Source organism: Nematostella vectensis, chromosome 5 (assembly GCF_932526225.1).
Source record: "Nematostella vectensis chromosome 5, jaNemVect1.1, whole genome shotgun sequence".
NCBI classification, from domain to species: Eukaryota; Metazoa; Cnidaria; class Anthozoa; order Actiniaria; family Edwardsiidae; genus Nematostella; species Nematostella vectensis.
In genome coordinates this window covers 7,993,425-8,016,429 of record NC_064038.1, presented here as the reverse complement: position 1 = coordinate 8,016,429, position 23,005 = coordinate 7,993,425, and the positions used below count along the sequence as shown (strand labels likewise).

General features: G+C 39.5%; 2 protein-coding genes across 3 annotated transcripts in view; one reads left to right on the top strand and one right to left on the bottom strand.

Moving 5' to 3' along the window:
- Positions 1 to 13,891, top strand: part of LOC5505958 (solute carrier organic anion transporter family member 4A1) — a 19,123-nt gene extending 5,232 nt beyond the window's left edge. For both annotated transcript variants that reach the window (XM_048727401.1, XM_048727400.1), the window contains exons 2-11: positions 747 to 1,053; positions 3,805 to 4,059; positions 4,381 to 4,688; positions 5,871 to 6,154; positions 6,292 to 6,425; positions 6,969 to 7,131; positions 7,413 to 7,557; positions 8,841 to 9,037; positions 10,075 to 10,289; positions 11,220 to 13,891. In XM_048727401.1, the coding sequence (XP_048583358.1) occupies positions 759 to 1,053; positions 3,805 to 4,059; positions 4,381 to 4,688; positions 5,871 to 6,154; positions 6,292 to 6,425; positions 6,969 to 7,131; positions 7,413 to 7,557; positions 8,841 to 9,037; positions 10,075 to 10,289; positions 11,220 to 11,425 (2,202 nt within the window). In that variant the 5' untranslated portion in view covers positions 747 to 758 and the 3' untranslated portion in view covers positions 11,426 to 13,891. The remainder of the gene's footprint in view (positions 1 to 746; positions 1,054 to 3,804; positions 4,060 to 4,380; positions 4,689 to 5,870; positions 6,155 to 6,291; positions 6,426 to 6,968; positions 7,132 to 7,412; positions 7,558 to 8,840; positions 9,038 to 10,074; positions 10,290 to 11,219) is intronic.
- Positions 13,648 to 23,005, bottom strand: LOC5505754 (peptidylglycine alpha-hydroxylating monooxygenase). Its single transcript, XM_048727402.1, has 13 exons — positions 22,948 to 23,005; positions 22,562 to 22,771; positions 21,463 to 21,517; positions 20,769 to 20,856; positions 19,547 to 19,647; positions 19,322 to 19,405; positions 19,172 to 19,226; positions 17,745 to 17,818; positions 16,629 to 16,712; positions 16,220 to 16,314; positions 15,867 to 15,920; positions 15,221 to 15,273; positions 13,648 to 14,382 (listed from the first exon to the last, which is right to left on the bottom strand). The coding sequence occupies exons 2-13, from the start codon at positions 22,763 to 22,765 to the stop codon at positions 14,187 to 14,189; spliced, it is 1,143 nt and encodes a 380-aa protein (XP_048583359.1). The 5' UTR covers positions 22,766 to 22,771; positions 22,948 to 23,005; the 3' UTR covers positions 13,648 to 14,186.

Here is a 23,005-nt window from a genome sequence, read left to right as displayed (position 1 = left end):
TTTTCTGTGCTTGCTAATACTTGTTGTTGTTTATACTTGTGCTTGTTAATGCTTGTCTGTGCTTGCTATTACTTGTTGTTGTTTATACTTGTGGTCGCTAATGCTTTTCTGTGCTTGCTAATACTTGTTGTTGTTTATACTTGTGGTTTCTAATGCTTTTCTGTGCTTGCTAATATTTGTTGTTGTTTATACTTGTGGTTGCTAATGTTTTTCTGTGCTTGCTAATACTTGTTGTTGTTTATACTTGTGCTTGTTAATGCTTGTCTGTGCTTGCTATTACTTGTTGTTGTTTATACTTGTGGTTGCTAATGCTTTTCTGTGCTTGCTAGTCCAGTAACCTTGCATCTGACATCTGTTCCGCGATTTTGATTATATGATCTTAACTTCACACCGTGGAAATGGGAAAATCGAGATTTTTAATAGGATTTTTTCCATTTCTAAGAATTTAACCGATGTTTGCACTTTTCTACTAGAGGCGGCACAGCGAGAATTGGCTGAAGCGCACCATTTTTTACTCATTTTATCAAACTATTATTGATATCTATAATATTGTTTTACAACTTTGGAGAACCCCCACACAACCCCCATCCACGGTCCGATTTTAGGAAAGATTTTTTCCAAAATTCCACTCCTGTAAGGTTTATAATTTGGATTTTGACAAAAGTTTTTGTCTTGAGTGCCTTTATTTGCTGGTTTTTGTTATGACTGATGCATGATGGGAAAGTTTACCTTTACACAATCAACAGACTAGAGTTACCATGGCAACTGACGTAACTAGACCTCCACTGGACAGCACAAGCAGCACTGCCAATCTCATGGAGAATGACAAGACCCCCGTGCCCACCATGGACGGGGATTACCCCACCACAGCCTACCCGGTTGATGATAAACACACTACAGGCTACCCAGGGGATAAAAATGTATTGGATGACGTCTTTCCTGAGGACATCAATTTGGCGTTTGGGTGGCGGAGTTTCAGGCCTCCCTGGCTACAGTGGCTTAACGATCCGAAGTGCTTTCTGTTTTTTCTCTGTCTCTTTGCCTTTCTTCAAGGTTTGTATCATTTATTTTGGTGGAAAAAAAAAATAAAAAATTATTACAAGAAAACAAAATAGCCATATTGATTTAGAAGTTTCGCTTGAAATTACCAGGTGGCATCCTCGGAAACCCAGGGGTATTTTGCTCTAACGTTTCACTCGCGAGAAAAACGTTAGAGGAAAATACCATTGGGTTTCCGAGGATGACCAGGTGGCGACCGTGAAATTAATCATTAGAAAAACAGTCCGACCACCAACGAGCAAATGCAAAGAGTCCATGCGATAGTTACCTGTCTAGTTCCTCTTTGGCTAGAGATTTGTAACCATGGGAACAAAGCTAATATCGTCGTCCGAAAAATGATTTCTCACTGGATTTTGACCGGATTTCGATTCGGTGTTATCATCGCGGAAAACTCGCTCAGTTCAGTGATCGCGCCATCTTGTATTTTGAGCCGCGCGGTCAACCTCGTCCCCAGGGTCTTCTGGGTAATTTTCAATATGACGTCTGGCTGACGAAGACCCTGGCGGAGGCTGGCCCATTTCTACAGGTAGACCGACACTACAGTATTTACCGAATCTAATATGGCCGACAGATTGGTGAAATGATTCATGGAAACACATTGAATCTGACAATGAACGGCCGTTATTAACACTTCCATTGCCAAATTTGAGCGTGTGAAGGCAACTTATATATATCCCGACTGATTTATTCAAGCAAACTTCCCTGGCAACTTCGGAAAACAGCAGCAGTACGGCATAAACTTTCTTAACGCCGCGATATGCATTGCATTGAGCGCCAAGAAATCAGTAGGCAATAGCATATAATAATAAGGTTTTTCCTTGCAAAAAAGATGCACAGTTTAATTAAATAAATTTGGGAAAGATATTCTGATTGGTGAGATAATTCGTTACAGTTAGGGTCATAACTAAAATTGGAGGCATTTTATAAATAAAGAAATTATCCAATCACAGCAGAGTACCCACCACCTCCCCCTTGGTATTTGTATGCCAAGCGATCACTTGAAACAAAATGGCGGTGCGAAGGGGAGTACGAATATACAGCCTAACCGTATCTTTGAATCTGTTTGACACCCTGAAAATAATATGCCAATCGAAAAATACGCACTTATAGTTCACTAAACGCTGAACACAGACCCGGGAAGCACTGTCGACTCGATGCTAATGCGTTGTAATCAGCTAAGTACAGCAACTAAAACACTAGTCTAAAAGTTTTACTTGATATAAAATGAAATAGGGAACTTCTAATTTTGCCCCTCTGTTTTTCTATCTAAATCACGAGGTATTTAAATTATTTTAAACTGTTCTTCAAGGCAGTTACTTCATACCATGGGTCTACTATAAAGCCGGAGATTTTACATAGATTTTACTTAATTTTCTCAATAGTTTCACGTGTGATCAAAATGCAACGGCGTACAGTGAATGTAGCAAACATTAAGCTTAAGCTAAGTGTATAACCTTACACTTCCCTGCTATAACTTCCCCTCCTGGTGAAATTTCATTTGTCATGTCAACTAACTGAAATTCATGAATATTGTTATATTTTAAAGTCTTCTGCAAACTAGAAACAATCCTGCATTATTTTGGCCTAAAAGTGTGGTAAAGCAGCAGAAATGATCATGATTTTGAATGTAATATGCTGAGATTGCATTGTTTCTATTATTTTGTGCCACTAATTTACTTTGCGTATTCTAGTGGGGAATTATGTGATCCTGTGCTTTGCAAGTGTGTACCAGAAATTAAAACTAGCCACCATCATCTCCAGAAAACCAACCCAACAACCTCTTTCCAAATACTCCAAAGCATTAAGCAGGCATATGAGAAAAAATTGGTGACAGTAAACTTATATGATGTCTTCAGAAGAGAATCACCCCCATTCCCACCCTTGGATCTGTCTCTGTATGGAGGTGTTCAATAGGAATAAGGTATAGACATGAAAGCCCTACAGAAAATATAGGACAACAGACAGAATCAAACATCAAAAATTATATTTTTGATATCAAATCAGGCATCCTATTTTAGCCTGTCAATGTTTTGAAAATTACAAAATAATATAACTGAATGATCAATTGTCGATTACACCCACATGTCATCTTTTCTTTTGAACAAAAATTTTGTCCAATGCTTGGCTAAAGGGTGCAACTTAGTTTACGTGGGGTTAAATGTATAAAGCACTAAGCTTCTGATTCATTTCCATGCAGAAGTCTTTAAATGTAGGCATGTATCTTTATACCATGCTAAAGAAAATATAAGCATGACACTGTAATGAGGAAAATTGAAAATTACCCAGAAGACCCTGGGACGAGGTTGCCGCGCGGTTTTGCGCTCATCCCCATTAACCGCGCGGCTCAAAATACAAGATGCCGCCCAATCACTGGATTGAGCGGGTTTTCCGCGATGATAACACCGAGTACCACCTGCAAGCAGGATAGATTTATATCTGAAAATCGTGTCAAAGTTTAGGAGCCAGAATTAAGTAAACAGCCTTGTCTCGTTAAGAGCTCTTTAGGGCTTTATTCTAGCTGCCCTCTTTAGTTTAGAGCTTTTGACTGCGCGATTTCAATTTTAGTTTTGAGCTTTCCACTGTGCAATTCAAATTTTGAGACAACGGTAGGGATTCAGAGCAACTTAAACAGCTTAGAATAAGTGCGTCAAACTCGGTTTGCTCATATAAACTCAGAAAGAATTTATATGCTTTTGCCCAAAAATGTAAAAAAAACCTAAAAAATCTAAGAGCTTTTTGTTGTAGGAATGGCGGTTAACATATTTATCAGCATGAGTTTCCCTTCGCTGGAGAGACAATTCTCGCTGAATTCGAAAGAAACTGGATTCATCGCATCGTCCAATGACGTCACAGCTATCATCTTAGTAATTTTCGTCAGCTTCTTTGGTAGCTATGGCAACAAGACAAAGTGGCTGGGAGGCGGGGCTATCTTGACGGGTCTAGGAGCCTTAGTGTTTGCACTTCCGAAGTTTCTTGCACCAAAACACGACCCAACAGGAGGTGAGCAATGCATTATGGTAAGGCAGGGTCGCTCGATCTTTCAGCTCCATCTTTCGCAGCAGACCAAACTATCGTTTAGTAGTAAAAACAAGAAGTAAAAACAAAGGTGTAGGCATATTTTATGACCTTTCGATGAGATACAAGATACCATGCTTGCTATTGTCATTTGACCGCCAAAATCCACAGTACACCATGTGATTGTTTATTTAAGTTGTCTTTTTGTTGACCATTCATATCAATCACACCATATCAGGCCAAATCATACATTATGGAAAACATAGAATTTGCGTCTTTAAGAACGTTTTGTCTTTCCGCTTGCAGCTAAACTGGGCGGTACACCATTCTGTCTGCGTAACACGTCATTATCAGCTTTCGAAGATCCAGATTGCGGGACGGCCACGGAGAACGCGCCGATCCTGTACTATGCACTCTTCATAATCTCACAACTGATGTCCGGAGCCGGGACCACGCCCCTTCACACGCTAGGCCCCGCCTACCTGGACGAAAATCTCCCTTCCGATTCGCTCTCCGTGTACCTGGCGATATTTTACATGGCGACGTTCATGGGGCCTGGGGTCGGGTCTATAATTGGCGGACAACTTTTGACAGTTTACGTCGAGATTACGATGGTAAGATGTCATGTTGTTGGAGTGTCTAACGATGGTTAGATGTCATGTTGTTGGTGTATCTAACAATGGTAAGATGTCATGTTGTTGGTGTGTCTAACGATGGTAAGGTGCCGTGCTCTTGGTATGTCTAACGATGGTAAGATGCCGTGTTGTTGGTGTGTCTAACGATGGTAAGATGTCATGTTGTTGGTGTGTCTAACGATGGTAAGATGTCATGTTGTTGGTGTGTCTAACGATGGTAAGATGCCGTGTTGTTGGTGTGTCTAACGATGGTAAGATGCCGTGTTCTGCTGAGATGCCATGTTCTTGTAATGTTCAACGATGGTAAGATTGCCGTGTTGTTGGTATGTCTAACGATGGTAAGATGCCGTGTTGTTGGTATGTCTAACGATGGTAAGATGCCGTGTTGTTGGTATGTCTAACGATGGTAAGATGCCGTGTTGTTGGTATGTCTAACGATGGTAAGATGCCGTGTTGTTGGTGTGTCTAACGATGGTAAGATGCCGTGTTCTGCTGAGATGCCATGTTCTTGTAATGTTCAACGATGGTAAGATTGCCGTGTTCTTGGTATGTCTAACGATGGTAAAGATGTCATGTTCTTGGTATGTCTAACGATGGTAAGATGCCGTGTTGTTGGTATGTCTAACGATGGTAAGATGCCGTGTTGTTGGTATGTCTAACGATGGTAAGATGCCGTGTTGTTGGTGTGTCTAACGATGGTAAGATGCCGTGTTGTTGGTATGTCTAACGATGGTAAGATGCCGTGTTGTTGGTATGTCTAACGATGGTAAGATGCCGTGTTGTTGTTGTGTCTAACGATGGTAAGATTGCCGTGTTTTTGATATGTATTACGATGGTAAAGATGTCATGTGCTTGGTATGTTTAACGATGCTAAGATGCCGTGTTGTTGGTGTGTTTAACGATTGTACTGTCAGTCCTTTTGCATTTCTTACAATGTTAAGATGCCGTTTTCTTAGTATGCAATCTTACTGTTGTAAGGTAGAACAAGGCATGACTGAAAATAACCTTTTCATCTGTCCTCCCCGTGCCTCGATAAGACATAGGACCGCCACAAAAACATGAAGGATATAATTACCAGACAAACCGAAAATCAATCTACGAATTTTACATGACCAGAGATGTGTTGTATTCAGTACTCTTATTTCTCACCTTTCTCGTCAGCCTCCTGATGTCAAGTTGGCTCCTACCCATCCTAACTGGATAGGGGCTTGGTGGCTAGGCCCGTTAGCCGCAGGACTCGGAGTGATGGTCTGCGGTGTCATCATACTCGGCTTTCCCCGTCACCTCCCCGGAGCTTACGCAGTCCGCAAGGAAGCCCTCAGGAGCGGCGAGATGAAGAAAGATGATAGTCACCTCAAGGGGAATATCAGAGATATCCTACCCGCTACTAAAAACCTCTTGATGAATGGAACCTACATTTTCCAGAATTTGGCCACAACATTTGGGTATAGTTGATTTTTTTTCTGATACATACATACCATTTATAAAATAATCAAACATCTAAGTAATAGAGACAGAAAGCCTACAGGCAGGCAGCAGACTTGCAAGTGTAAAGTTATAAAGTCTTATGCTTCGATTTCAGTACTCTGGTTGGGTTTGGACTGTACCCATTCATTTACAAGGTGATAAATGAACGCTATGGCGCCGGCTCACTTCTGACAGGTGTCGTGATCGCCGTTCTGCTAGTTCCCTCTGTATCACTCGGGCTGCTGATTGGTAAGTAGGAACTTCATGTATATACCTATTTACATATTTCGGAAAACGTCCATTTTATTATTTTTCACTGGATCTTAGCCAAACTAATATGGCCGTTGTTCATGGCGTCCATATTCGTTGTTGCCTGACCTCTGCGAATCCAAAATCTTTGTCTCAATCAACTTGTTTCAAACAACGATGCTGAGATGTCATTTTCTTGTAATGTTCAACGATGGTAAGATTGCCGTGTTCTTGGTATGTATTACGATGGGATTTAGTCAATTAACCGTCAAAACCAATCGATAGCTTTCATGATTTCACTGTCGCGTCATAAACTATTTGACAACACCAGCAGGGGAATTGCTTGGTCACGTGGTATGATTGACTACGAGCTATTTCCAGACGAGAAATAGATTTGAATTCTCGGCGGTCGACAGTCCGTTAATGGTGTTTTATTGTGTTTGCGCTTTCTTGATGGAATTTCATAATAGCGGGTTTTATAAACACCTATGGTATGTGGTTTGATCACGTGGCTGTCCGTTAACGAGGTTTTGATATGTGCAGGGAGTTACCTCGTCAGGCGGTTCCGGGTTCGTCGCTCATGTCACCGGGCGGCGAGACTCACGTTTTTCCTTCAAATTTTGGGGATCTGGGGAGCACTGAACATGCTAATACCCGGATGTCCATATTCAAACTACGCAGGCGTGGACGTGGCTTATGACAACAGGTGAGATTCGGGTTACCCATGGACGTGCCTTATGCCACCAGGTGAGATTTGGGTTACCTGTGGACGTGCCTTATTGCTTGAGAAGCGAAGCTCGTAACACTGACATATCACGAGATTCACTTATTGGCAGCTCTAGACCACAAATTACGTTGTGTGAAGACTGAAGGGTACTCATATTCTAAATAAAACTCTCACGATCATCATATTTGATCTCTGAAATGGGTAGGGAAAATTATTTTTTACTAGTTTTTGTGGTCGAAACCCCCTGTTTCCTGTTACAGATCTTCCCAGAAAATCGCACTTGAGAATCCCTGTAACGTGGGTTGCCTGTGTTCGGCGGGGCAGTACAGCCCCGTGAATGGTGGGGAAGGGGTGACATTCTTCTCTCCGTGCTACGCAGGATGTCCACCGCAGAAACCAACAAAGGTTCTATGTTATATGATGTTTATGATGGATGAAGACGTTGATGATGGCGGTAGTAATATAATGTTAATGAGTTTGATGATGTAGACGATGATGGCGGTAATAATGTTGATGAGGTTGATGATGAATACGTTCATGATAGCGGTAGTAATGTTGATGAGGTTAATGATTAAGACGTTGATTATGGCGGTAGTTGTGTTGATGAGATTGATGATGAAGACGTTGATGATGGCGGTAGTAATGTTGATGAGGTTGATGATGAATACGTTGATGATAGCGGTAGTAATGTTGATGAGGTTAATGATTAAGACGTTGATTATGGCGGTAGTTGTGTTGATGAGATTGATGATGAAGACGTTGATGATGGCGGTAGTAATGTTGATGAGGTTGATGATGAATACGTTCATGATAGCGGTAGTAATGTTGATGACGTTGATGATGAAGACGTTCATGATAGCGGTAGTAATGTTAATGAGATTGATGATGAAGACGTTGATGATGGCGGTAGTAATGTTGATGAGGTTAATGATTAAGACGTTGATTATGGCGGTAGTTGTGTTGATGAGATTGATGATGAAGACGTTGATGATGTCGATAGTAATGTTGATGAGGTTGATGATGAAGACGTTGATGATGGCGGTAGTAATGTTGATGAGGTTCTGATGATAAAGACGTCCATGATGGCGGTAGTAATGTTGATGAGGTTGATGACAAAGACGTTGATGATGGCGGTAAGTAATGTTGATGAGGTTGATGATGAAGACGTTGATAAAGGCGGTAGTAATGTTGATGAGATTGATGTTAAAGACGTTGATGATGGCGGTAAGTAATGTTGATGAGGTTGATGATGAAGATCTTGATGATGGCAGTAAGTAATGTTGATGAGGTTGATATTGGTGATGGTGATGGTGATGATGACGTTGATATTAATGGCGATGATGATGATGATGATGATAATTGTTTGCTCTTTAAGCCACATTGTCACCAGTTTACTTCCGGAGGTCGACGGAAACCTCAGCGATTAAAAGACAAAAGAATCAATTAGAATCCGAGATATATAACACGCTATCGGCTCTAAATTATCAATCATATCCCCAAAGAAAATTCCAATAGATACACTGCTTTCAATATTTTTAAATTTTTTTCGCGTCTTCCGTTAAAAATAATCGGAGATTGTTGCGTAATCGACCGGAAGTCAACTGGTGACAATGCGGCTTTAACGGAGCTTTGCCAGCATGCATGATGGTGTTAATGGTAATGATAATGACAGTTATTTGCTTTTAAAGGAGGGCTATTCCAACTGCTCTTGTAATCACCCACAAGTCAGTGCTCCCAACCTATTCAACACGACCGGTCACCTGTCGTCTGGGATTTACCGAGAACACTGCTCGAAAAAATATCTTATGTTCTTTGCTGCTGTATGCTTTGTCAACATCGTTTTGGGTTTCTCCAACCAGATTCCAAGCAAACTTGTCTCGCTCAGGTATACTAGATAGTTTTTCTAAGTGTCTTGTTTGCTATTTACAGGCTCCATTGCAATGTTACTTGATTGTTTGTTTTGTTCTGCTTGTCCAATGTAGTGATAATATTGGTTTCTGGACTCGACTTTTGCTCTTTTACTCTACCAAACTACACCTTTTGCTTTTCATTACAGAGAAATACGCATTCATTTTAGCCAAAATTACAAACATTTACGCCCATGTACTGTCATTTAAGCGAAAGTAAAATCATTTGAAATAAAAGGAAATACATTAACGAACTTTACATAAATGAGTGCACACAATTGCATTTTCTTCACATTCATTTACACTATTCGACAACCAGGAATGAAAAATCTATTTTCATTTGCGCGTTGATACATAACAATAGCACAAACAGAATATCAATAATACGAGAACTCGCAATCAATACAGTGAACGAAATATTCATTAACATTTTTATTACAGCAAGTGCAAACAATAGTATTTTGTGAAAGTCATTTGCGTGCTTCTTACAAACGTTAGCGCCTCCGTACAAACAATAAGCCCTTTATGAAAAACAACATCCTAAAATAATTATTCAATTACTTCTCGTTTATTTTTGAACTTAAAATGCACATACATGCAAAATAAATGATACTAGCACTCAAAAAAAAATTATATTCGAGGTGTATAGTTTGTCTGGTTTAATTTGGTGAACACTTGGCGCGTTGCCCCTGTTATAAATAACTACAATTCATTAATCTTAGCCGCGAACAATGGAATCTCACTCTCACAGAAATAACTACGAACCCCTTAGTCTATACATTTCAGGCACTCATTCCCTGTAAGTTGCGTAGGGTTGCGTATGGTTTGCCAATTTTGGGCAAAAGCAATTTATTTGGCTAAAATTTGTAAAAAAAAAAAAAAAACTAAAACAAATTGTGGACGAAACGACGCTACTTGTCAATGAAACGACGCTACTCGTCAATGAACTGGGTGTGGACGAACAGGCTTGTGGACGAAACGACATTAACAGCACCCAATTGCTGCAACTCCTTAGGTCCGTACCTGATGCCCACCGCGCTTATGGCCTTGGGCTGCAGTTTGTTTTTATGCGGACTCTTGGGGCGTTGCCCGGCCCGGTCATTGTCGGCACGATAATCGACCACACGTGCACGCTTTGGAAGACGAAGTGCGACAAGCCGGCGAACTGCCTCAACTACGACTACGAGAGACTCGGATGGATCATCACCGCATATAGCATGCCTGCAAATCGTGAGTTACTTTTTTCTTTTAACAAAGAAATAGAACAAAGTGACTTTATAAAGGAAAGAGAAACTTGGGGTAATTCCCTTATTTTGCACTCCTCATAAAGGTTGGTTCTCGCTAGGACGCAAGTGCAAGCGTAATCGCAAACGGAAGCGCAACACAAGTGAGAATCGGTCAAACACAAGCGCAAGCCCAAGAGAATCAATCAGTTGCGTTCTCTTGCGCTTATGTTCTAGTGAGAATCGGAAAACTACGTGCGTTCCGCTTGCGCTTACGTCCAAGTGAGAACCAACTTTATGCGTGCGCTCAATTTGTCTGAAAGTACCACCGTTAAGTGCGCGCCCTTGCAGAGCTTTGCTATGAAAACTATAAAAAGGTGTGCGTTTTTTTTATGTGTGTTGCATTATCGCAGAAGATAATGGTTAATACCAATTTCAAAAATAGAATATCCAAAGAAGAAATGAAGTTGGATAGTAGAGCATGAAATATTTCATCGAAGAAAGTTTTAAAATTGCTATTTAGATAACTTGAATGGCCTGATCGGATGATGAAACTGGTGTGATATTTTACTTACTTTACCAAATAAGCAATCTGAATATAATATCTACATGAAAGGGTTACACACGTTTAATTTACATAAACTTAATTCCCAGTCCTAATTTTTTTGGGGTTTGGTGACAAATAAGATAGCTGGTTGTTGGAGATTTGAGGGTTTTACTCGTGCAAACATCAGTGACCATCATATTTTTTTGGCATTTTACGAATCTTTATAACATGAATATTCATTATGCCAAGCTAGAAAAATATCTTAATAGTAGGAAGTATTTCAAGGGAATTACCTTAAAACAGTTTTGAAATCTTGGTTCTAAATTGTTGATTTTTTTAAATTGAGTGACAATGATTAAACTAATACAGTTTCATAATTCTGTTTTTCAGTTCTGTCTCTGTTTTGTTTCTTTCTGTCCTACTACTTCAGCAAGGGCCGGATCACCGGAGACAGCACACTGCCCGAAACGCGCGCGGGCGCAGAAGAAATAAAAGCAGATAAAGAAGAAAATGTCCAAATGTCAAAGATGAAAAAGGATGGTATTGATAATTTGGCCCTTGAAAGAGAAGTTAACGAAAATAATACAAAACTGTAATTCAAATTAATGAAACGCAGAGGCTTTAAAAGGGACGTGCATAGGTTAATTCACCATTCGCGCTAGACTCTGTTGAATGCGATAAGTATCGTAAAAGCAGAGCTGACTATTAACTTCAATTACTTCTAAGTCCTTCGCTTACATTGAAATCGTGCGCGTGAATATTATTTCAAATATTTTTTCCCTTTTAAGACCCGTTATTTCAAACTGTTTAACGCATTGTGCATTCAGGGTAGGTCATTGCCGTCATCTCGTTTAATTAGACAACGACGGTTGATCTTAAAAACGTATTCGCTTACACTAACAGAGCCTTAGGTGACTAATTGTTTAAGTAGCATGCTAATAATGATTTTTTTTTCACAAAATTATTAATAGACCATTGCGCGCATGAATCACCGTACGACATAAAATATAGCGGTAATTCAAAAAGGGGTTACTTAAACAGTTAAGCCAAAAGCGCGTGCTAGTTTTGGTCAGGGTTACAGAACTCGAAAGATTTTGATACATTCGCAATTCGATGGCATGCAAGTGTGCACTACGTAACGTGGCATGCAAGTGTGCACTACGTCACGTGGCATGCAAGTGTGTACTACGTCACGTGGCGTGCAAGTGTGCACTACGTCACGTGGCATGCAAGTGTGCACTACGTCACGTGGCATGCAAGTGTGTACTACGTCACGTGGCATGCAAGTGTGCACTACGTCACGTGGCATGCAAGTGTGCACTACAAGGGGCAATTTTTCATGCAATTTGCAATGCAACAAATTATTGCATTGTGTTACATGTTACACACGCCTAATTTTTTTTACTGTATTTCGCAACAAAACAAAAAAATGCGTTCCGATAGGCCATTCCAGCTATAAGTTTGCGTGCGCATAACCGTAGAAACCTACCTCAACTACCAGAATGCAGCGCGCGCTTTTTTAAGCTTTCATCAAACGAAGCGCGCCCTGCATGCAGGTAGTTGAGGTACGTTCCCATGGTGAGTGCGCTCGCATGCTTATAGCTAGAATGGCCTGTTTACAGGAAAATTACCTATCTATATAGCTGAAATAGAACCAGTACCGAGGGCGTTAAGCACGATGTTTTTAGTTTGTTTTGAAATTAATTAAATATCTTTTGCATGTTAATGATTTAAAGAAATACTTTACGTTCAATATTATGTACGTTAAAAGTTTGCATGCTGAATTGTCAATTTTAACTGAAAAAATCCTGAAGAAATAAGATTACACTCGAGAATCGATTGGATCGTAACTCGCATGACATGGCGGAAAAACATGACATGTCGTTTCCTCATTTCACATCAAACAAGGCGAAAAATTCCCCTAAGTACTTAGTGAGTAATATCAATCAAGATATAAAATGTGACTTTTTTTAAATTGATGCGACTTTTTGTCATTGAGATTTGAGCTTTTCTTCCCTAAAGCTTATATATAGCGCAAGGTTGATCAAATACAAATTCCTTAAAAAATATATTAAAACGTCAAAATCTATAGGTATGTGCATTTCGGCCTCACGTTATTTGTGTTTTGAAATCATTCCGGAACACAAGGAACCGATGGTCATTGTAAAAAAATGTCTTCTTTGTCTATCTCTTCCAAGTGCACATGTTCAAGTTTTTCCGTAATGTCAACCCGCATTGGTTCATGGGCTCTAGATATCTAAATATCTATCTAGATATACACCTATTTCAAATAATGTTGCATTCAGAGAATCTTTGCATCGTAACCCGCAGTGCTTCATGGGTATTCAGTATCTAAGCAAATAAGCGTAAATAAAATACAAATCCAGGTTTCAAAAGCTGTAGAATTCTCGCTCAGGTTTTAATAATGATAATTTACATGGTTTTCAGATACACATACAAGGATTTTTCCGTTGATAAGCTACCCATGAACCACCTCGGGTTACGACACGTGGATTTTCTAGTGCAACCTTATTTGAAATAGGTGTATAAACAAGGACGCTGCAACTTTTCAACGCTGGATTCGTTCACGTCTTTGTGGACGGTTCGGCTATTCTCTCTCCATTTTACCTTGTCGTGACGATGAGCAGTAGCGGATCTAGGGGGAGGGTGTAGGGGGTTTAACCCCCCCCCCTTTGGCCTGCCAGAAAGCCATATGTAACAAAAAAAGCTACCCCTTACCCCTTTGTCACTGAGCCAATGGGGGAGGGGTCCCCCTTTAGCTAGATCCGCCCCTAGATGATAATGTAAAATGAACAACTTTAACCTTATTGCTTAGCTTTATTATTAATACTAAAACTTTGCATTATTAATAATCATATTCAGTTTATAGTTCTTTCGCGATTCAACCACGACTAGGGAATCAATGTCGCGCACTTCGGTCTTATAGCTACTACACATAAGCACTACGGAACCGTGAAGAGGAACCGAGGACCTTAGAGTTTCTGGAATTTTTTGTATCTTATGTTCCCAAACATGCCAAAAAATAAAGTCTGTTTCTGCTACGTTACTAGTTATTGTTGATGATGGAAGATTACATTTTCCTGTTGCAGTTATGAAAATTCCATTGTGTCACTGATGGCTGACGTGCATGTAACTACCTCGTAACTCGTCACCATTAATTGACTCAGTATTTGTAGTTGCCGCGAAAGAAAGAATATCGCATTCCCCAGAATTTGCCTTAATATTGCATTATTTTTTTTCATGTTCATTTTTTCGCCGCTGCAGAAGTTTCTGTCTATGATCATCTACTCGCACAATGTCCTCTCCTTCGCAATAATTCTCTTTTACAAACTAACATTACATCGCCCTTTTCATCTCCATCTTCTCACCGCTTCCAGGCAGAGGCTTGTCTGAGTCCTTGGGATAGTTCAATGGGTAGCTGTCCGGCAGATATCTGCACGAAGACTCGGGGTCGTATTTACTATCGCCCTCTTCTTCCGGATCGTAGTAGAACATCATGTAAAAGTTACACATCTCGTCTTTCATCGTGGCTCTGTAAGGCAATAATAATATTCCACTCCTGATTATGTTGATCTTTGATACTAAAACACTTGCCAATAGCAATGGCAAGTAACAAGACAAGAAATGGATGATTACATTACTGAGTTTGTAACCTTTGGACTTTACTGGAGTTTACAAGACTATCCCAGCTCTCCCTAAGATTAGTACCCCGAACCTCTCAAAACAGACGTCAGCGGCAAAAAGAAAAAAAAGATAAGAAAATAAAAGAAACATGTCTAGCACTGGGACGTCTTTAAGAGTACGCGAAAACATAGGATAAAGAGCGTTCAATAAACATGAGTTTCATGAGAGAAGTGGACCAACAATAAAGTTGAGTTTCGGAGGAAAACACTGTAATAATCCTACACAGGTAAATCTTGAATTCTCTTATCCCGATCGTAGTTTTGTCGGGGAATCTCACATCTATTTGGGTACTGCATTTGGCGATTTTGGGTACTGCACGAGCTCATTCTAAAGACTACCGACAACACCCTTAAAGCTTACGTAAATGGATAGCCTTCAATCCATTTCAATGGTCATCATTTACATGAATGAATTTTCGTTAAGAAACTTGATTGATAGAAGCAACCGTTTAAGGATTTGGATTACTGTCAAAATAGCAGAACAATTCACTTTTATTAGAAAAAAGTGTTTTTCTTCCGAGGACGTGACGGTCATCCTATTTCATACAAGATCACGCTTGATATAGAGCGGTATGAAAATTGCATATTTATAATCGCTTTTCCATGAAAAAATGAATACTTATTATTTTACTCACATAAAACCAATACTTCTGAGAATATTTAATGTTGTAATTATGGTATTCGTACCCAATGTAAGTGGTTTTGTCTTTTTTCATAGAGTTGAACGTGCATCTGCCAGCCTGCGGGAAAAAAATCAGGTAGAACCACCATTAAGTAATGAAAAACTCGAGTCGTTTTAAAAGGTGATTGCTTGCCAAGCAGGGCGCACTCTGATGAGTGTAACATCTTGCGCAGACACCCTGTGTCATTTTACCCATGAGGCATTGCGCGCCGATAGAACTGCAGTGCTTGGACAATCGCCTGATCCAATCGCTTGATCCACCATGTTATCATACTCGTTTTCTTATCACTAAAGTCGTGTTAAAACATTACAAAGTGCAACTATTCATTTCCCTTTACGTGCTCCTGCTGGCACAATTTTTCGCCATGACTATCGATGTCATTAAATAGTGTCAATCGCCCACTCCTTTGTTATTGCTTATCATTGAAAATACACAGCGGTTTATTCGCAAGAAAACTTTAAAATAACAATCTAGGAATGAACTTTGATATGTTATTGACGATATTTGATTGGAAATATTTTAGTTACTTGCTTGAATTAGCCGATGCAGATGGATGCTGTGTGTGTCTCTCTGCCGTGAGCGTTTTTAAAAATGGCGGCGTGGTTGATCTTCTGATAACTATGACGAGGACAATGACACGGATCGCTTACCACAACGTCACCAGCCTTTATTTCCGTATGTTTATCTTTCACTGGGTAAAACGCCTACAAATACACAAAATCATCTCATTACCCGAACAAAGCCTTTACTTTCCATGGGGGTGAAGAGGAAGCAATAGGAGCAACAAAAATGATTTTGTTTACTATTGCACTAATAAAGCCTCAGTCATTCCTTATTCCTTTATAAAGCAAGCGTTTCTGACTAGTTTCAGAGCAAAAAATAAAAAAAAACGAGGCTAATTTTTTAGCCCCTTTCCTCTCGCATCAAAAGCTTTACAAGCTTGCTTTGCAGGCCACACCACATGTCCCAAGTAGAGTTCTGCTGGTCGTGCTGATTAGCCTACCTGAGGTCTCTGAGGGTCGCCCTTTCCGATAAGGTCCCACTTTGCATCATTAGCATTTTCTGCATTTTGTACTCGGTATCCGGTGATTACAGTGCCTAATAATAAATTGGTTGAGAGATAAATATCTCATGCAAGCTACGAATAACCTTATGTATGTCTGTGATAGAAAGAATTCCTTTGGAATTTTAGACAGCTCACCAGAAAATTGGACTTACCTTAAAAATGGTGCTGGCACGCTTTTAAAAAAAGGTGTGATACGATTTCCGTTCTCTGTATGCCTTTCGTGCGATAAAGATCTGTCATGATCATAGACCGCAGCTTCGGCCATAGATCCGCTGATCCCTTTACCGTTTTTCCCTCCATTTTTTGGCATGCTAAATTTCCCCTTGAGAATCAATCATGGCCTTACCAAGTGTGTGGGCGTGGACGCGGAAGGCGAACGGGTGCATGACTGCAGGGTTTTGGTACTTGCACGCCATGTCCAGATGCGCAACTATGAGAGCGACATAATCACACATGGAGTAAGTGGACGTAATATTCCCATAAACGTTTAGTTGTTACAAATAATGATGTGACTCAATCAGGGAGTAATAGCAAATTGGTTTACTCGAAGTAAACAATTGTCAAAGAAAGCTGAGGTAAGGTTCCGGTATAAAAGGCAAATCCCGGCAGTCACTGTGGCATTAGAGCGATCAGTATTCTACCAACAAGTAGACCTTGCGAAACCTTAAAGACTTTTTCCCATACGTATTCTCCACGTATTTTTAACAATTTATACAAAGAAAAATTCACCCGCGACCAACCGTGACTGCCGTACTCTTTTAGCCTTTTTTCTCATAACAATTAATGAGACTGAAAATGATTTAGAAACCGCTTTAAAAAAATTTAAGACCACATTTTTAAGCCATGTTACCCGTGCCAATGAATGTTAAAATAAAAGCCGCATTGTCACCAGTTTACTTCCACTCGACTACGTAACAATATCCGATGATTTTTAACGGGAGACGCGAAACATATTTCAAAATTGTAAAAGCAATATTTTTATTGGAAGTTTCTTCGAGGATGCTACTGATAATTTAGAGCGGATGGCCTGTTTTATAGCGCGGATTCTAAAAGATTCTTTTGTCTTTTGTCGGTTGAGGTTTACGTCGGACCTCGGGAAGTAAACTGGTGACAATGCGGGTTAGAAGAACGAAAGTTAGCCATTTAGAATTCCAGAATCTGATGCATGACCAATGGCATGAAAAAGCCGATTCGGGAAGAAGATTTCCCAGAGTAAAGGATTTGGGCAAGCGCCTGAGCAAATGTAAGAAATACTACATTTAAAAAGCTTTTAACGCACCATTAAAGTCAAAATTTGCATTGTAGTTGTACAGTGCTATAGTCGAAATAGGGAAATTTTACATTTACAAAAACGTTCATGGTTAATGAAGTCAGTTTTTTTGTAGTTAATGAAGTCAGCTTGTTCATAGCTAAGGGCGTAAGCTTATTGTTTATAGACAAGTAGAGTATTATCTTACTCCACCTTGCTTGTGAGGAAGAATGGCAGCGTTGTCGTCATTAACAGACACTAGCAAGATGCCAGCAAGATGAGGAGGCCTGAAGCGAGCATAGAAAAGAGGCAAGGATGACTTATGCATTCACTCTAAAAAGAACCTTTTTGTTTAGGCGGAATAGATCCCCCGCTCACTAGAAGCAAAATTGAGGCTAGCTGTTTGGGTCTGAGAAAACAAAGCTGGTTAGACAAAATAGATACATAGACAAAAATACACATATTCAAATACGGAGACAAATGTACATATTCAAATACACAAATACAATACACAGCTACATCCTGTATACCCAGATACACACAAGGGAATACAACGAGCCCCCCCTTACCGAAACACATTAAAATGGCATATCTCGTCGTTTGGATATGTTCTGATGCCGAAAATATCAATTTTAAATGTTGCTGGGGAGAATTATCTGTCCCTTTTCTCCAGGAGGAAACATTCCTTTTCTTCCAAACCAGCAGTGGTTAGGTATTTTAGCACATTGTAATTGCCCGTATAACCGGTCGGGACGATTTTCTTTCCAAGTAACCGCTCCAGAGCCCCCAAACATATACCCAGCAGAACCATTCGGGACGATTTTTTCCAGCAACAGAGGGATCAAACATCCCCCCAGTCAGCAAAAAAAAACGGGCTGCCGTTTTGTGCCCTTAGATACAATACACATTTACAAATACATAGATACAATACACAGATACAAATACATAGATACAATACACAGATACAAATACATAGATACAATACACAGATACAAATACATAGATACAATACACAGATACAAATACATAGATACAATACACAGATACAAATACATAGATACAATACACAGATACAAATTCACATATTCAAATAAACAGAAACGATGTATTTGCACTGGGCGGTAATCAAAAGAGAAAAAAACAAAAAACAAAAAACGAGAAAATATTGCAGACCTAAAAAGGAGATAAACTTCAAGTGCGCCAAAATCGTCAAAATGGCAAAAAATTGACGGCGTGCGAATGCATTGAAATTATCTACGTCATCAACATTTAGTATCACAACCTAATTCATAAATACCGTAATTGCTCGAACAAGCGCCTCCCCTGAATTAGCGCCTCCACTAAACGTGTTGCAATTTATAGGTTAAGTAAAGAAGTTACGATAACTGATAGTGCTACCCGCAACATCATCTTATCATAGAAAGCTTGTTTGTTGTGTAATGTGAGGATTTTTGCTCCTTATACGTTGTAATAAAGAACCTTTTTTTACCTAGAAAACAAATTTTGAAATAAGCGCTACCCCTGAATAAACAACTCGCCTAGTACATGAAAAATCGAATAAGAGCTCGGCGCCAATTCGAGCAATTACAATACATGGATTTAAGGCATGTTTTTTACTAATTAAGAGATAAAAACCATACCTTTCGTGGGTGGTTCTGATGGTTATACCAGAACTATCTTTAAGATTCGGATTTTCTAAAAACAACAAGACAAATAATCAGTTAAGCAACAGCAAAGAGTTACTGACAAAATTTCCAACATGCTCTCGTGTATCTTTATCTCTGACTTACTGACAAACTTGTCAACGTGGCCATAATGAACTTGTAGTACCAGGTACTTGACAGAGGAAGCTTGGCCTACTTTAAACGCGACTCCTGAAAAAATCAGCGGGAAAAGAACATCTCATTCTGTGAATTTTCAAAGATCACACGTGGCGTGCTTCACCCTTTACCCTTCATCTCACACAAGAAACACTAAAAGATGATAACTGAACTAAAATATACAAAAGAACTGACCTTCTGGTAGTTCCAATGTTGGAGCGTTTTTACCCCATGCATACATGATCTTTTCACCGGAGCCTTTACCACAGACGCCAACACCCATGTCGCCGCAGTTCCTAAAAAACACCAGGGGTTGCTTTAACTTACACATTTACAAATTGTGAAAATACCGCAACGCCAACGCCCATATCACATTAAGAGGCATTGAGTGTAAGATTCGAGAAAAGTTGGAAATTGGCCCAAAAACCAAATTTTTGTTACTTTGCCCTAATAAAGTATATTATATGACCAATCGATTGACCCAATAACTTTTTCTTTTTTCTTTTTTTTTTGTAAACACCACTCTTTTGACGCTAAAAATCGAAAAAAAACGAATGGTCTTTCAGGAAAAACCTTTTTTTTTTCTTGTACTTTTTATTGTCATTGTGTGACAATATGGAGTCTTTTTAAAGAACAATTAAAATTGTTCTTTATTTGTTGTTGTTTTGTGTTTTTGAGATAGAAATCCTAAGAACTTTGCTAAAACAGCCTGATCCTAAAAACCGCCGTGACACTAATATAATACAGCAGATAATACAGCCTGATCCACAAAAACCCCGTGACACTAATATAATACAGCAGATAATAGAGCCTCTACGTATAAGCCTCTGGTAATAGTTAATATAATCGCGCCTGTACCGACCTAAACCGTACCGCCTCGATTAGCTGCCGCTATTTGCGGGCAGTGGAATGTTTTGGTTAAAAATAAAATGACCATGACTATGACTATGTTACACTCTTCTTAGTCTAGCCGATAACGGTCATGACATACTGTTGTTTCTTTATTGAAAATGTCAATGTTTTTTTCTCAATCATGGTTTATTCAACCAATTTATCATTGACGAATAGACAGAAAGTTAGCCTTGGTAATAATATCCTATATATATCCGTGCAATACTTGTACAGTACTAATGACTTCAACAATAATATAAATATACATCCGCGAATCGATGGTGGTAGCCTGCAGTGGTTCATGGGTGACCTATGAATGGCTGAATCCTGGTCTCTAAAAGCCGTGTAAACGTTTAGAGGTACATAAACAAGAACAAAGATGCTTTCTAAACCTTTTTTGTTTTTATTTACTCTTATTGCATTATTTTTAATACCAATGAAACACTTACACTAGATTCCCCGAGTGCAACATTATTTGTAATAAGTGTATAAAAATTGGTCATTAAAGGTTAATCTGTATACCTACCAGTGCGGTTCATTGCTAGCGGGAGTCGAACATCCGAAGAGAAGCATGTGATGAGCGGTGTGCATCTCAGCGTGGGGGTCATAACCGACTGAAACAATGCCACAAGTACCTTACTAAACTGACCACTTAGACCCCATACCAAATCAAACAATCTCAACAAAACCTTACTAGACTAACTATTTAGACCCCGACCCATTCAAATAATCGCAACAAAACCTTACTAAACTGACCATTTAGGCCCCCAGCTCATCCAAACAATCGCAGCCAAACCTTACTAAACTGACCATTTAGACCCCGCGTCCATCCAAACAATCGCAGCAAAACCTATTATAGCTAAATTCTTTGTTGCGCGACCGCCGAGTAGTTAAAACCATTTTTTTTTCTGGGAATAGCGCGTTGTCAATCATGCCATCATGACCAATAATTCATCTTGCTGCGTGTAGTGAAATGGTTCATGACGCGACAGTGAAAACATGAAATACATCGATTGGTTTAGAGAGTTGAATGACTTGTGGCTCTAGGGGGGCTCTTGTGGTACCGTTTTCAACACGGATGAGGGGGGAGCATAGCTCTTATCTGAAACTTCGCAGTCTGAGAAATCCGAGCTGTAATGAGGGCGTTCGAGCTACACAAATTTTGCACACGACACATCTTTACACGACAAACTTAATGTAGATCATAACATAGTACTTACCAATATACGTCTCATCAGATTCGACCGGCAACGCTGTACAGAAGTAGGAGTCGTGCTAAAAAAAGGAATAACAGTTATGTAAGAGCTCTTTTGTTCTGACCAACCTCACAAATATCCTAAACTAATCTAATTAACAGACATTTGAATAGAAGTCTGTGTCCACTCCTAAATTTGAATATAACATGAAATGCCGCCCCCATCCCCACCCTGACTGCATATTTTCGCTTCACAAGTTATGTACATTAAATAAATCGCAAACTCAAGTGGCTAGCTTTCTCAATGGGTTTCAGCGCTTAAGAGCATTTTAAGAGGCAGTTCGTTCTAAGAACGCTTCTTGTTTTTTTCCAATTTTGTGTTTACTTCTGGATAAAATAATAAATGATTCGGATAAAAGAAATTGAAACAAAATAAAACTGCTTTATACAATCAATTTATTTTGAGACGACAATTTCGCCACGTCAAGGGTGCCCTTCGTGTTTCCATTACTACGACAGCTTACCAAAGTACTTTTTTTTGTTATTAAATAAGAGAATTATATATAGACATTGTGAAGACTAAAAGTCATAGCGAAACGCGACCACTAGCACGTTTATACGCCCCCAAACAGCTGCTTTCAGAACAATGAGGAACAGGAAACAGAATCTTAAAAGGTAAATGAAAATACGTGCTAAGGAAAATACCCAGTCGAACAGAAAATGGAATATTAGGAAAGAGAAAGGTTCATTCACAATGCACTAATTGAGGCATCAAATGCGCAACGTTTTTATTATATCTTTTTTGGCTTGACATAGATTATATCAACAGGAATGGAAGCGAGTTCAAGTAAACAAAATATTCTCCCATGTAATAAAAAAAAATTAATTTGAAATCAAACTATTTTTTTGTTGGTGGAAGTTGTAAGGAGGCTTAGGCTTTAAGAAAGTTCAATGCTCGAATTCACGAAACGATCACGCAGTTTACACGAAGCATCACACTTAGCGTGATAAACCGGTCAACAATTCATAAAGTAAGCGGTATTGTGGTTTTCAAACGCGCTCAATGTCAAAGGGAAAACCAGTGTGAATTAACCTAGTCGCAAAATACGGCTATCATTGCCTACCTTAACGGGATGAACGTTTGGCATCTTGATTTCGATTTTAGGGACGTCATTGTTGTTTATTTTATCGTTGCCGTGGATCATGTCATCGTAGACTTGTTCTCTCTCATCGTTGGTTAAATCACCAAAATCCTCATAGAATGAAATCTTCGCATTGATAGTCGCCGCGAGGAGAAGAAACACGGAGCACCAGCGCACAGCCGCCATCGCTCCCTGTATAAAGGAAGCGGAGATTAGTGTGTCAATGAAGTGCGCGCTTTAATTTTGTATTTCTTGGGTTGAGATCGGAGGTGAGGATTGGTGATCGCAGAGAAGGCTGTGATTGGTCTAGTTATAAAGATCAGGTACAAAGTCATTGATCGTGGTAACGGTACTTAGCACGAGATTACCAATAGGAGAGATCCGTAGTAATCTTTTAGCCCGAGCAAAAGAATGATCCTTATATTA

Bases quoted from the DNA above. Each gene is read 5' to 3' on its own strand.
- LOC5505754 (XM_048727402.1), bottom strand. From the start codon at position 22,765: ATGGCGGCTGTGCGCTGGTGCTCCGTGTTTCTTCTCCTCGCGGCGACT. The intron at 21,518-22,561 runs GTAGGCAATGAT...TCCTTTTTTTAG, and splicing joins CAAACGTTCATCCCGTTAAG to CACGACTCCTACTTCTGTAC. The intron at 19,227-19,321 runs GTAAGTCAGAGA...TGTTGTTTTTAG, and splicing joins CCACGTTGACAAGTTTGTCA to AAAATCCGAATCTTAAAGAT.